This window comes from Micromesistius poutassou, assembly GCF_964030765.1.
Source record: "Micromesistius poutassou genome assembly, chromosome: 20".
Taxonomy (NCBI): Eukaryota; Metazoa; Chordata; class Actinopteri; order Gadiformes; family Gadidae; genus Micromesistius; species Micromesistius poutassou.
In genome coordinates, this window is record NC_140290.1 from 10,487,990 (window position 1) to 10,502,462 (window position 14,473).

The 14,473-nt window shown below is 45.9% G+C and overlaps 1 protein-coding gene across 3 annotated transcripts; it reads left to right on the top strand.

Annotated features, from left to right (window-relative positions):
- Positions 1–288: 288 nt before the first annotated feature.
- On the top strand, positions 289–14,013 carry fam49al (family with sequence similarity 49 member A, like). Of its 3 annotated transcripts, none has more exons than XM_084484435.1 (11): positions 289–407; positions 2,859–2,938; positions 6,244–6,365; positions 7,349–7,454; positions 9,524–9,660; positions 10,048–10,125; positions 10,312–10,428; positions 10,904–10,983; positions 11,340–11,466; positions 11,675–11,745; positions 12,193–14,013. In XM_084484435.1, exons 2-11 carry the CDS (start codon positions 2,869–2,871, stop codon positions 12,254–12,256), a joined length of 972 nt encoding a protein of 323 aa, XP_084340561.1. In that variant the 5' UTR covers positions 289–407; positions 2,859–2,868; the 3' UTR covers positions 12,257–14,013. The 3 variants fall into 3 exon arrangements, with proteins under 3 accessions (XP_084340561.1, XP_084340559.1, XP_084340560.1); XM_084484433.1 differs by lacking the exon at positions 2,859–2,938 and adding an exon at positions 3,803–3,884 and having other exon boundaries at positions 325–407; XM_084484434.1 differs by lacking the exon at positions 289–407 and adding an exon at positions 3,803–3,884 and having other exon boundaries at positions 2,926–2,938.
- Positions 14,014–14,473: the final 460 nt, after the last annotated feature.

The window sequence follows — 14,473 nt, forward strand, 5'->3', positions numbered from 1 at the left end:
AGAGAGAGAGAAAAAACTGAACGAAACCACAGAAAATAGAGAAACGCGCCCTATAGCGTCTGAAACGCAGCGCAAAAGTCCAGCTTCTTTAAATAGAAGTAGAGAAACGAGAAGTGTGAAGAGTACGAGCAAAGAGGGAACAGAGACAGAGAGAGAGGATGGAGAGATGGAGAGAGAGAGAGATGGCGAGAGAGAGAGAGAGAGTGAGAGAGAGAGAGCGAGAGAGAGAGAGAGAGAGAGTGAGAGGGAGAGAAAGGAAGAGAGACAACACGCGTTGCCCGGAAACTCACACACTATGAAGTGGAGCAAGCCGAGGCACAAACATTACTGTAGCTGCAGCACCACTCCCCATCCTCAGCACACATCGTGTACAGAGAGAGAGAGCCAGAGACAAGGAGAGGAGGAAGGTAAGGCTATAAGAGGCAGGCTTCAAGGGAACGCAGATAAGAGGAGGTCTGTGAAGCTGGAGCAGTGTTTGAGCAGGTGTGGGAGGTGGTCATTGACAGACCCCCTGTTCTTTGAAGATGGGTTGAGTTTCAGCTACTTATATGCGGGGGTGAAAAGCAATGTTTTCCTTTGATTTTGCAGTGGTCATGTCGGTCTGGTATTTCTACTGTGGCCATGGTTATTTTCTTATTATAATACACTTGAATTAAAGGATTTCAGATGGTAGAGATCATAGGTACTTGGCTATTGTGTGTGTGTGTGTGTGTGTGTGTGTGACTCCATAATGGTGGCTGGGTGTTTTTCTCCACATTCTCTATTGAGAGAGGGAATGAAGAAAGAGGGAGAGAGAGAGAGAGAGACAGAGAGAGAGCGATGATATTACCAGGCCGACAGTATCCTGGCAACCATCAGTGCAGCACTGCTCTTGAGATGGACTTCATATTACTTCAGTCCTTGTGCATGTGTGTGTGTGTGTGTGTGTGTGTGTGTGTGTGTGTGTGTGTGTGTGTGTGTGTGTGTGTGTGTGTGTGTGTGTGTGTGTGTACATGCATGTGTGTGTTTGTGTGTATGGACCTCAATACATGGGCTACACACACAACAACAACCGTGTACACACACACACACACACACACACACACACACACACACACATACACACACACACACGCACGCACAAACACACTGTGTGTGTTCAGCATTTTACCATAGGCTAAATGTAAATGTCTCTGTCCGACTGCCTTTGAAATCACCTTGTCACCCCGCCTTTTTTCAAATATTCATGGGATCACCTCCTGATATAAACTCAAGACAGGGTGTATGCTGCTTCCACACTGCTCTCTGTGCTACAGCTGTGACTCAGCAAGTAGACTGACTGTCCTCTCCTTCAGTCCTTTTTAGATCCAAATTTATTGACAGTATTTAAAATATATATACTTTTTATTGGGCTCAACAGCATACAAATACAAGCCAGTCCTCCCAATAACCGAACATGAATGTAATCTATTCCCCTTTTTTCCCCCTCTCTCTCTCTCTCTCTCGAAATCAGTGCTGCATTGCAACACACAATCTTGCTGAGTAACCGAAAAAAGCCTTTTTTTTGTGTTTTTTTTTTTTTTTAATTCTAGCGGGATGTAGCGTCTCGTAAAACATGCTAATGCTAGCCATAAATCACCGGCAGCACGGGGAAATTGATAGGCCCCCGGGTGCTTGCTTACAGAGCACATAAATGTAAAGGATACCAGGGAGGAGGAAGTCAACGCCGGTAGCTGCTTACGCTCTTGAAGCCGGACCGGCCTCCAGTCCATCAGCAAGCGTCCCTGGCAGAGAACATAAGGAAAAGGGCACTTTCATTGCAAGGAGACACAAAGACTCCACGAGGATACCTACTTTATTGTGGACTCGCTTTTATGGAAGGCTCCGCTTTGAAACTCACCGTCGTTTATGGCTCTGGCTTGACACACAGGGTCAACTGATATGCGAGGTTGACTCGTGGAGTCTTTCTTTCTAAAAGGGACGATGCTCTGTAAGGGTCCGTACATTTGAACAAGGCTTCGACCTCGGGTTCCACAAAGCCGTGATTTAATAACGCTGTTCTCTCCGTGGCTTTCACATACTTTTACCATGCTAGCCCCTGTGGGAAATGCATAATGTCTGTCTCGAAGCGCGCCTGTAGCGGGCGGCCGCGTTTCTATGGAGAGCATTAGCAGGGAGCCATTCATATGTGGCAGGATGTTATTAGGTTAGCAAAGTAACGTAAATGGATCAAAACCGCTACTTAGCTCCGCAGTGACTTCTAACCAGCCAGCGAAAATAATTCACTGCTGGATTTACAGCATTCCTAATTTAATCCTAATCTAATGGAATATATTGTTGCTCTGTAAATAAAACGCAAATCAGTGTCAGGGGCGGCCATTTATGAGTCCATGCGTTTGGTTTAGGATTTAGAAAAAGAAGGCAAAAGGCTGGAGTTGTGCAGTACAGAATAGTGAAAAACAGGACCAGGTCTATTCCAGACTGTCTACTGACATGCCGCGACCGGGAGTTTGATTCCTGCCCTGTCTTGCCCTCTATCTCCCATACCTTCCTGTCTATCTCACTCTATCATAAAAAGGATAAAACCTTCCCCAAAAAAATAGTTAACAAAATAAAAAAAAGTACATCATGCTCTGTCGTAGAATCCAATGATCATAACACCAACCAAAGCCGGTCAGCACCCTCATGTATGGGTTAGGGTGGTTGCTTGCAGAAACGTTTCCCTCCAACCGGGTTCCCAGCCCAGTTTGTGGGTGTCAGAGGGTGGCGTACGCATCAGGACATAGCTGTGTAAGAAGCATATGGTTAGAAGAGGCGCGCCTGTGTGGTTCATCCGGGTTCTATGTACTGTATGCCTTTTGTTGTCTTCTCCCATCCAGGTTGCCAGCCATGGGGAACCTCATTAAGGTCCTTGGCAAGGATTTAGAGAACTGTCCACATTTTTTCCTGGACTTTGAAAGTAAGTGTGCACTGGGTCGTTGTCTGTTTGGTGTTTCTGTTAGTGAGTGTGTGTGCGTGTGTGATATTTGTGTATGTTTGTGTATATGTGTGTGTGTGTGTGTGTGTGTGTGTGTGTGTGTATGTGTATACAGTGTGTGTGTGTGTGTGTGTGTGTGTGTGTACGGTGTGGGCTGAAGGGGCAAGGGTTGGGAGGGGGGAGATGTGTTTGGTTGCTGGTTGTTGATTGGCTGACGGCGTCAAGAAGTGTTGTCGTGGCTTGTGGTGTGTCATCGTCAGAAACTTCTTTAGTCCCACTCTTACAGCTGTGAAAAAAAACACACACAATTAAAACCAAATTATATTTACTAATTGGTGATTCAAATTGTATTCATCCTGCGTGGGCTCACAGAGCATAACATGCTTTAAAAGTGGATGACAATTACCACATTTCAACTCCCATTTAATGATCCCGTTTTCATCCTTCAAAACAAAGCTGGATATTGTAAGAGTCGGATTAAAGAACCTCTGTGCTTGAATCGCCATGGCAACGTCACCCAGAACATACCTCGACCACGCCATCGTCATCATCGCACTCCCACCTCTCTCTCTCTCTCTCTCCCTCTCTCTCTTTCGAGTCCCCAGCCCGATACTTTCAGTCCTCACACACACACACACACGCACACAGACACACACACACACACACGCACACGCACACACGCGCGCGCACACCATGTGCCCACATACACGACACATGTACAAGAACATGCACGCACACACACACCCACATACAGAGACAGACACACACAGGGACAGACAGACGGACCCTTACTCCCACCCCCGTCATCACCCAGAGATGTACCCCTCCTCCCTCCTTCTGTTCCAGGGGGTCACCATGGGGAACGTCCTGAAAGTGCTGGCTTGCGCCGAACTTGAGCATGGCCCAATAGTTTTCCTAGACTTTGAACGTGAGACCATCCGCTTCTTATTTTGATTTTCTCTCATCTTTTAAGTTCTCCCGTTTCGTCTCGGTTTTGCTCTTCCTTTGTTGTTTTTCTTTCCGTTTCCGTCGGCGTTCCCATCATCATTTTCCCTTCTCATCGAGACATCCATCGCTCATGCTGCTCTCGCTCCCGCTCTCCCCCCCCCCCCCCCCCTTTGATTGTTTTCCTTCTTGATTGGCGCCCGAGGGACTGGCATCTGAAAGGGGCCCGTCTCCTTCCTTTGTCATCGCCGCCGCCGCCGTTGACTCGTTGTCGGTGGTGACAGTGCAAGGAGCGAGATGAAGAATAAACGCTTGAAATTGGAAAGAAAATGAAATCCACCCCCATAAGAGTTATAACATCAAAATAAATAATGAATATAACAACAATAGAAGCGAAAGAAAATAAACCATTGCAACAATTAGGCCCTCGTGAATGCCAGGCCTTTGAGGTGTCTGTTGGGCTGACGTGTTTCTACGTCTCACTAAAGATGTCTACTGCCATCACTTCAGCTATTTCTTTCAAACCCGTTACCCAATCTCCCAGTGTGCCCTCATCAACGACTATGTGTTCGACATGTGTGTGTGTGTGTGTGTGTGTGTGTGTGTGTGTGTGTGTGTGTGTGTGTGTGTGTGTGTGTGTGTGTGTGTGTGTGTGTGCGTGTGTGCATTTGTCTGCGTGTGCCTCTCTGTGTTGTGTGTGTGTGTGTCTCTCATCCTTTCCTATCCAACCCGGTCAGTGAGGCTGTAGCCTGCTTAACCCCAACACACCTGTCCATCTCCTTAACCCCCCCCCCCGCTGACCAATGAAACGGTAGCCTTCCCACCATGTGACTGTATTATTTGTACCACCACAGCCGTGGGAGAAGTCAGTGCGGAGTGAGGAGGATGAGGAGGAGAACCGGGCACTTTATCTAATCTTTTAATTTTTTTACTTACTGACATAATGGTTTTTCCTTTCCACACCTCACAACCACGAGGTCGGAAGCATTTATACTTAAGAGATGACAAGCTCTGACCCATGCCCTTACTCCTGTGTGCCCATGCATGAATTCTCCTCCGCCGCTCAGAGAGAAAAGATATTGCTCACCTCGGTCGCAGCGTTTTGGACCTTTGTCGGGAACGACGTGAAGTAGCCTACAGTCTGTCCGCACCGTCCATTAATGGTGGAAAAAGCTCAGCAGAGCGCTTTAGTCCATGCGAGTCACATTTACATACTGAAATGTCTTAATGCGGTAATAATAAGCCTGGATGTTTTCAACGTAGCTTATTTGCTGCCATGTTTTTTTTCAGTTACCATGGTTACCATGGTGTTTGTTAGGGAAATAAACATATCCTAATGGCTAATTCACTTTCTGCTGAAATGCCTGAGGGACACCATTAACAGAGGAAACAAACGCACATAACACAGTAAATAAAAACACAAAGGCACAACTAGGCACAACTAGGCAAAATGGCACCTCATTAACTGGGGTCAAAATTTGAAAGAAAAAGGACAAATTCATATTGCCGCTAATGTTTGGAGCTTGATCAAATATACGCCATATGGCTTATTTTCTAATTGTTTACACATTAAATCTAAACAGACTAAGCACAGACTGGTAAAATTGGATAGATCAAGTCAACAGGTCTGAAAAACTAAAGCATAAAGCCTTCGGCAAATGAAGATTACATTGAAACCACCAGTAATCTAGACAAAATCCTTATCCCTCCAACTGACAAAACATGTCTGGCTCTCCGGTGTCTAGTGACAGATCCATCACTAGGCAATATGCGACCGAGTGTGCTTTTATTTTTTGTCTTTAATCTGCTCTCACTTTAATCTCTGAATCCGAGCAATTGTTTAGGGCCAGACCTAACCTCAGATGTGAACGGCCATCTAGTCTCAGATCAATTTTGAGTGAGATTACCTCATTTGATTATTTAAATTGTAACACTACTCTTGGTATATACTTATTTTGAAAGTGTTATAACACTAATCATTTGACATCTTGACATTTGACTCTTTCCTACTATTTGCTCTCTCCACCCCCAAAACCACCACTCCTACCTCACTCTTTTCCTCCCCCTTTTCTATCCTATATATTTTCATTTATCTTGCACCAATGTCCGTTTTGCTTCCCCCCCCCCCCCCCCCATCTCATCTCATCCTCCCATTCAACTGCCCCCCCCCCCCCCCCCCCCCTCCAATCTTTATCTCCCCTCTTTTCCCTCAAATCCTCCCATTCTTGCCTTTCTTCTTCCTTCCTTCTTTCCATTTATTTCCTCGACCTTCCTCTCTACCACCTGGACCTGTCAATCCCTCCTTCTTCTCTGGCTATCTTCCACCTTCACCCCGGTCCCAGATGCCCAGCCCACGGAGGCAGAGACAGCTGTGTGGAACCAGGTCAGCGCCGTGTTGGAAGAGGCTCATGGGATACTGGCCGAGCTGCAGTCCTACAACGGAGCGGGCCAGGAGATACGAGAAGTGAGGACAGATATGGCCCTCGCCTTTTATTGGTTTTCTTTGGTTGAGAAAACCTTCAAAATCGATTCAGGGCAGCCAAATACACATTATGATGATCGATGATTATTATAATGCGATTCTTTAAAGCAGCCTGACCCGATTTTTCTGTGACACACATTGCAATTGTGAAAAGAATTTATAAAAGAACACATTGCTATGAATGCTGTTAAAAGCACCGCAACTAAAAGTCAGACCTTGCATTTCAATTCACACCGGCTGAAAGTTTACATCTTTCGGAAAAATAATTCCGGCATTGACAATGATTGACAATTGGAGTCTGCGGCTTACAAAAGCAAACTTCCTCTTAGACTGCCCTCTTCCCTTCCTTAATGAAAGTAGACACACACAATGTGGGTCAGACAAGCCTCTACAGTGTATCTACACTAACAGTTTACCAAGAAGCAGTGTTTCAATTATCATGGAGGTGTAAGCCAGTAAAGCTCTTTGTACAGCTGCTTCCTCATGGCTATCAACCTCAAACACTAACACGTGTGTTTACTGCTGTGACGTACTACTACCGTGATGTTTTCTTTTTATTATATATGCACGTTTTCCCTAGCTTGAGGTTATCTTTAATTGTCTACTATAGTTTAGCACTATTGTGTTATTAATTTCTGTATTACTGTTTTACTGTCTGTATTACTGTCTGTTTCTATCATGTAATGCACTTTGTACCTCATGTTTAAAAAGGTGCTGTAAATAAACTTGATTATTACTGCCATTTATACTATAAGGTGAACGTACGACGAGGCAACAAAATTAACTTTTGCTTTCTCCTAGCTATCAAGTGAAATGTGGCATGTAATATCAAACCTCAAACAAAACCCATGCAAAACCCATGCAGAACTGAGAAAGCATGCCACAGCTTGATGTATTGAACAGAATCAAAATGTGTTTAACATTAATATTACATTAACGTGTGTTTGTGTGTGTGTTGCCTGCAGGCCATCCAGAATCCAGGCGACTTGGCTCTCCAGGAGAAGGCCTGGAACGCAGTCTGCCCCCTGGTGGCCAAACTGAAGCGCTTCTACGAGTTCTCCCTGCGACTGGGTTAGTGAGCATGGTCACACACACACACACACACACACACACACACACACACACACACATACACACACACACACACATTGTATGCGCTGAGGGGTGAGGTTAGGAGAGAGGAAAGTAGAGCAACAGAGAAATGAGGAGAGATGAGAGAAGAGAGTAATTCGGCAACGGTTGCCGTGGTAACTCCGCAAGGAGAGTCTGAGTCAAGCAGTGTTCCATACCAGCATCGCTATCATCGGCTGAAAGAAAAATTGCAAACACACACACACACACACACACACACACACACACACACACACACACACACACACACACACACACACACACACACACACACACACACACACACACACACACACACACACACACACACACACACACACACACACACACACACTCCCCTCCTGACTCCCCTGCAGTCTGACCTAGTAGGAAGGCAGCGGTTGCTATGGAAACAGGGAAACATGGTTGTCGGGCGGAGTGCGTATGGGCAGAGGAATCTGTTTAAGCAGCCACCGCCTCTGCACAGGAAGCTGATAACGCCACCACCATCACCCCACCCAACACCAGCACCACCCCACCTCACTTTACACCACCCCATCCCACACCACTGAACACCAGCACCACTCCACCTAACACCACCCCATCCAACACCACCCAAACCAGCAGCACCCAACCCACTGAACACCAGCACCACCCCTCAGCATCCAGGTTAACAAGCAGGGACCTTGCTAATAATTAATGCTAATGTATCTGTGATCTATCATTCATGTCTGCCCTCTAAACTCACTTTGTGCAGACGGTGCTTTGTCTTTGCGCTTTAACACGGCGAGACACGAGAAGGAGAAAGGATCAAACATCAAGGTTGAGTCTCCTGTCGCAGACATAGATCGGAGAATCAAACCACACAAGCACACGCACTCCTCTCCTCTCCTCTCTTCCCATCAAGCCCCAACTACCTCACCAAACGGAGAGAAACCGATGCCAAGGGTTGTGTTTTTCCCCACACTACAGTCAGAGCTGCCCTTTCCCGATAAGGTGCATCCGCTTTGGGTGGGTGGTGCTGGCTGCCTGCTGAACCCAGAGGCGGCCGCAGCAGGAGGGGGAGGGGGAGGAGGAGTGACGCCTGGACCTTTAGATGAAACGTGGCAGGGCTGTATTTATAGCAGGCCTCCATGCATATTGAATGAGGAGGAGTGGGGAGGCTCTCTCTCTCAAGGGGGCGGGGCGGACAGGACCAACTGTCTACTGAGCAGGAGGCTGAGGGGTGTGTGTGTGTGTGTGTGTGTGTGTGTGTGTGTGATGGACAGTCATAAAGAATCCTGCTCTTATGGACTACTCACTGTCAGCCCACTTAGCATCGATATCATGGTCCTTAGCCATCCCTTCCAGGAGGGATCCCTCTGTCAAGGCTTCCTCCTTCTCCCGCTGGGCTCCTGGGAGTTTCTCCTCCTGGTCCTTTTTAGGGGTCAAGGGTTATTCAGAATCAGAAGATATTTATTATCCATGATGGGTCATTCTTACTGCAGTAGGCCCACACAACAGCACAAACACATGACGCACACATTGTCCTTAAACAATGCAAATGCAAAAGTAAAGCAGAGCTTGAATACAAATACAAGGTGTTGTGGTCATGAAACCGGTTGACAATGAGTTATAGGGCTGTATCAATGAACTCAGACTTCATCAGGGATCACAGCTCGATTTAAACCTGCAATACGTTATAGCACATTCAAACACAAGCACTCCTACACTGATAATACACACTCTCACATGTCTGGCTGTCATTATTATTCATTCTTAATGACTAGCATGAATGGAAAACGTGGGTGATCTCATTTGGGGTGTCGCCTCTGATGTCCAGACTTTGAGCTGCACTGTACATCATGAAGTAAATAACTAAAACAACTAATGTCATGTGTGTGCGTTTGCGTTCCCCTGCGTGTGTGTGTGTGTGTGTGTGTATGCGTGTGTTCTCCTGTGTGTATGCGTGTGTTCTCCTGTGTGTGTGTGTGTGTGTGTGTGTGTGTGTGTGTGTGTGTGTGTGTGTGTGCGTGCGTGTGTGTGTGTAGAGAACGCCCTGCGGAGCCTGCTGGAGGCGCTCACGAGCCCCCCCTACGCCCCCATGCAGCACCTGGAGCGGGAGCAGGCCCTGGCCAAGCAGTTTGCCGAGATCCTGCACTTCACTCTCAGCTTTGACGAATTAAAGGTGCTCTAGGCGACATTTAAGAGCTATCATTTTAGAACAGTCGGTTAGAAATGGCATGGCAAGCTGCTATTAGTGAGTGATATGCAATGTGAAAATATCTGTGTTAGAGTTGACTGCACTCGCATCTGTATGAGACAATTATGATTTAAGACTCGCAGCTTATCTGCTCCCAGCTTATTCAGACCAATCAGGGCCTTCCTTCCCTCATTGGTTGGGGAATACATCTTCTCTGTCAACCAACTTCTCACACAGAGGAATGGGATGTTTATTGAGTTGTTATCTTTCAGAATCTCTCTCTTTGCGAACTCAAATAAGCACCTTTAAAACCACAGAAAATAGTGATGTTGACTGTTCATGAAAATGATTTATTTCTCTGCTGCTGTGTAGATGACAAACCCGGCCATACAGAATGACTTCAGCTACTACAGGAGGACTATCAGTAGGAACCGGCTCAACAACCAGCAGGTGAGTCCTTCTCAGTCAGTCTTAAAGTGCATTTCTCTTTGATAGTCATTCTGTTTGATCAATATTCTTTTAATCAATATTTCAAATTCACTTTTGCCAACTGTGCATGAGATTTGTTTGAACAAATCAAAAAATGTTTTAAGGTGATTAAACATTCACTTTTGATCAACCCTTTTCCTTCTCCAGTTGGAAGCTGAGAATGAGGTGAACAACGAGATGGCCAATCGAATGTCTTTGTTCTACGCTGAAGCCACGCCTATGCTGAAGACTCTGAGCAATGCCACCACCAAGTTTGTTTCAGAGGTAAGCGTGCCAAATAATACACCTAGCAGCTGAAATAATAAAGTACTAAAATAGCATTTACTTACCAATTTTAATCCATCTTTACTTACCCCAATGTTTCTTCTAACTTTACTCGTCCACACATTGACAATATGCCTTATAACTTTAACGTAACAGTTTTTAATTCTTGCAAAATGTTGGTCAAACAAACTCATTAACACAGTAACAAATCTGGCAAACATGTCAAGCTAATATCATTACTTATAATTAACTAATCCATTTCTAACATCTATAACATGATAAGTAATAAGTATGTAACGCTTAATGCATTTAACTAACGACTAAACTAACTGAAATATATGATCCTAGTGAACTCTGTCTCCTCCAAGTGGCAGTTCTTTGCTAGTCTCCAATAGGCTACCATGGGCACATTGTGTGATGAACCCTCAGTTCAATGCTGTATCGATCACATGCGCGGTTGAACATTATGTTCCAGAACAAGACCTTGCCGATAGAGGACACCACAGACTGCCTGAGCACCATGGCCTGCGTTTGCCGGGTCATGTTGGAGACTCCGTGAGTTTCCCTTTGTCTTCTCCATTTCCCCCCCCCCCCATCTCTCTTTATGAAGGTCAGAAGGGCTTTGATACACTGAGGACATGCTAATGAGGAGCTAGCATGAATAAATCCAATCAGTCTGTGATCTTCATGCCTGGTGCATGAACATTTTACTTAACGTTTTCTTGTGAGTTATGAAACCGCCATTGATTTGCAGTGGTTATTGCATTAAGAGCTTCAAAAAGGCGGTCACATCTCTATTCTCAGCCACTTTGGCGCTATTATCCCCCTCTCTCTCAACTCCAATTATAATCTTCTTTTGTTTCTTTTTTTTGTCCCTCACCCCTCTCCATCTCTCTCTCTCTCTCTCTCAGTGAGTATCGCTGTCGCTTCACCAACACAGACACCATGCTCTTCTGTATGAGGGTGATGGTGGGCGTCATCATTCTCTACGACCACGTCCACCCTGTCGGGGCCTTCGCCAAGACCTCGAAAATTGACGTGAGTGACGAGGGACACACACAGACACACACACACACACGGTATGTGCTTGCTGTCATAGGGTTGGATTTGGGTGTGTGTGTGTGTGTGTGTGTGCGTGTGAGCGCACATGTGTTTGTGTGTTTGCGTGTTTGAGGGTGTGTGCGTGAAGAGATCTGAGGTGACTGACCTTCACGGGGCCCCGGTATGTCTATCTGTGCCTCCTCAGATGAAGGGCTGCATCAAGGTGCTGAAAGAGCAGCCGTCCAACAGCGTGGAGGGACTCCTGAATGCACTGAGGTGGGTGTGCAATGCACCGCAGCACACACACACACACACACACACACACACACACACACTGAAGGACAGACAGGCCCAGATGGACAGATATAGATGAGACTGAGACGGAACACACACACACACACACACACACTGAAGGACAGACAGGCTGAGATGGACAGATATAGATGAGATTGAGATTGAGACGGAACACACACACACACACACACACACACACACACACACGACATACAATGAGAGAAAGTGAAACAGACTGGGTAAGCTAGACAGAGAAAGAATGACCGCCAGAAAGAAAAAGACAAAAAGACGACCACTACAAATAGATATGTCAATACTGGAACACAATCAATGGGAGAAAGAGGAAATACTCAAATCATTATTGAGACAAGTCTCCATCCTCTTCATGACCTCCTATGCTTACCCTTCCTCTCTCTCCTCTTCCCCCAGGTACACGACAAGACATCTAAACGATGACAGCACCTCCAAACAAATCAGGGCCCTCCTGCAATGAGTGGTGGAGCGGCGGAGGAGGAGGTGGAGGGGTAACAGGGGGTGCAGAAGGAGGAGCCAAGGCGAGCACCAATGGCTGACACCCTGATTGTTTACAGCAAAAAGGAAGGAGGAAAAAAATATCTAAATGATCCCCAGGTTGAAAAAAATAGTTAATACAGACCTGATGATAAAAGGAGGAAAAGGAAATAATTATATATATTTATTGTCAGCTGTCCATCATTCTGTCTCTCATTTTGTAAAACAGAAAAAAGCCAGAAAAGAAAAACTATAAATATATATTAGAAAAGTGCAAAGCAGGGGAACACGCAAGATGAAAATAGGTAGGATCTAAGAATGAAAAGGAAGCTATACAACATGTAATGCAACATGTACAATATAATGAAAAGGTCAGAGTCATAGACAAACTACACTTTACATATTTTTAAAACAATAAAAAGGGTCATATTGCAATGGTAGTCCGAGGAGTATTTTTGCACAGTTTAAAAACAAAAAAACACAAAATAAAACCCACAGGATTTTGAGGTCGGGCGAGCATTCCGAACTTTTAGCCTTGCCCGCTTCCCTCAACGAGTGGGCCACGGACGGCGGGTTTGGAACGCAGCCATGGTCTCCCTTCTCGCCCCGTCTCCTGCCCCCGTCTCTCCTGATCTCCCTCGGCAGCCTCGGTCTCTGGCGCTCATCCAGGTGCGAGTGAAAGCAATGTGAAGGACAATGTCCGGAGATGTGCTTCCACCGGCCGTCATCTTATATCTTCGTACAAGGTTGAAAAAGGTTAACAAAATCCTTGACTGTACGGAGATGGCGACATAGAGCTCACTACTTTTTATTTTCAGAACGCATCTTGTTTTCCATACACAGCGCCTCTTCCTCGTCCCGTCTCTTGCTTGCTTCGTGCCCCTGGAAGAAGCAGTTAGCCGTGTGGTCCATTGCCCTGTGTCGATATACCTTAGCTATCTAGTGCTAAACCTCACCGGAAGTCGTTTTGGGCTCTTTTATCTTGAATCACCTTCTCTCGCTCTCTTCCCATGGTGCTATGGTGGTTAATACTCATTCATTATAGCTCACTAGAAAGCATTTGCCGTTAACAGCAGTGAGAGGCAATTCATCCATCTGTGCTGATTTATTGAATGTGGGGAAATCACTTGTCTGCAGAAGTGGCTGTCAACACTCCCTGTTGGTTTTTAGTGCGTTCTGGGATTTCAGGGCAGACATGTTAATACTATTCACCCTGTTCCCCTCTTTGGTGGTGACTACTACTCAACAGGCCCTCTTTGAGTTGTGTTCCGATCCCTTGGTGCTGATTGGCCCGTCCCTTGAAGCCATCAGGGCCTAACAAGGCCTGCATGATGGCGTACTGATCTCCCTTGAGTCAGTAGTAGGAATGAGGGAAATTAAAAGTTTGGCTTCTTGCCTGAATTAGAAAGCCTTTTAAGATGGAGAGAGACGATATGCTGAGGGCCAATCAGCGGAACACAAAGTCAGTAATAAAGGGACAGGGGGACAACCAGACCTTAGTGGGGACAGCAGAGAATGTTGCTCTGGGACACACCCATAGCAGCCACACTACTTCATGCGGTGCCAAAGCGGATTCGCTAACACTCTGACAGGCCGGGGGAGTGAAGGGTGGGGGTGGTCAGGATAAATAAAACCGCTGACACACGCAATGTCTCGCGCACATGCACGCACACACACGTGCACACACACACACACACACACGCACGCACGCACGCACACACACACACACACACACACACACACACACACACACACACACACACACACACACACACACACACACACACACACACACACACACACACACACACACGTGCGCAGACACAGGAGAGATAGGTGCGTTGGCGAGCAGAGGGGGGGGTGCTTCCGTCAGACATTACTAGTCACACCCGACCGGAGAGGGGGCACTTGTTCACAAGTAAAACAAAAAACTAACTTAAAGATTGTTTTCTCTTTTCACACAAGGCTGATCAAGAATGAAGAAAAAGTGATTGAATAAATGTTTATTTAAAAAGCTAATGAAAAAAAAAGGTTTCAGAGAAAAATTTAAAACAAGTGCTGTACTTTGGATGTCTATAGCCCTTAGTCTGACTTCATTTGATCTTGAAATATATTTTCTATACAGGGGTATGTGCACAAGCATATTCTGTATAAATATATAGATGGCATGTTGTAAAAGTTCTGACAAAATGTGTAAATA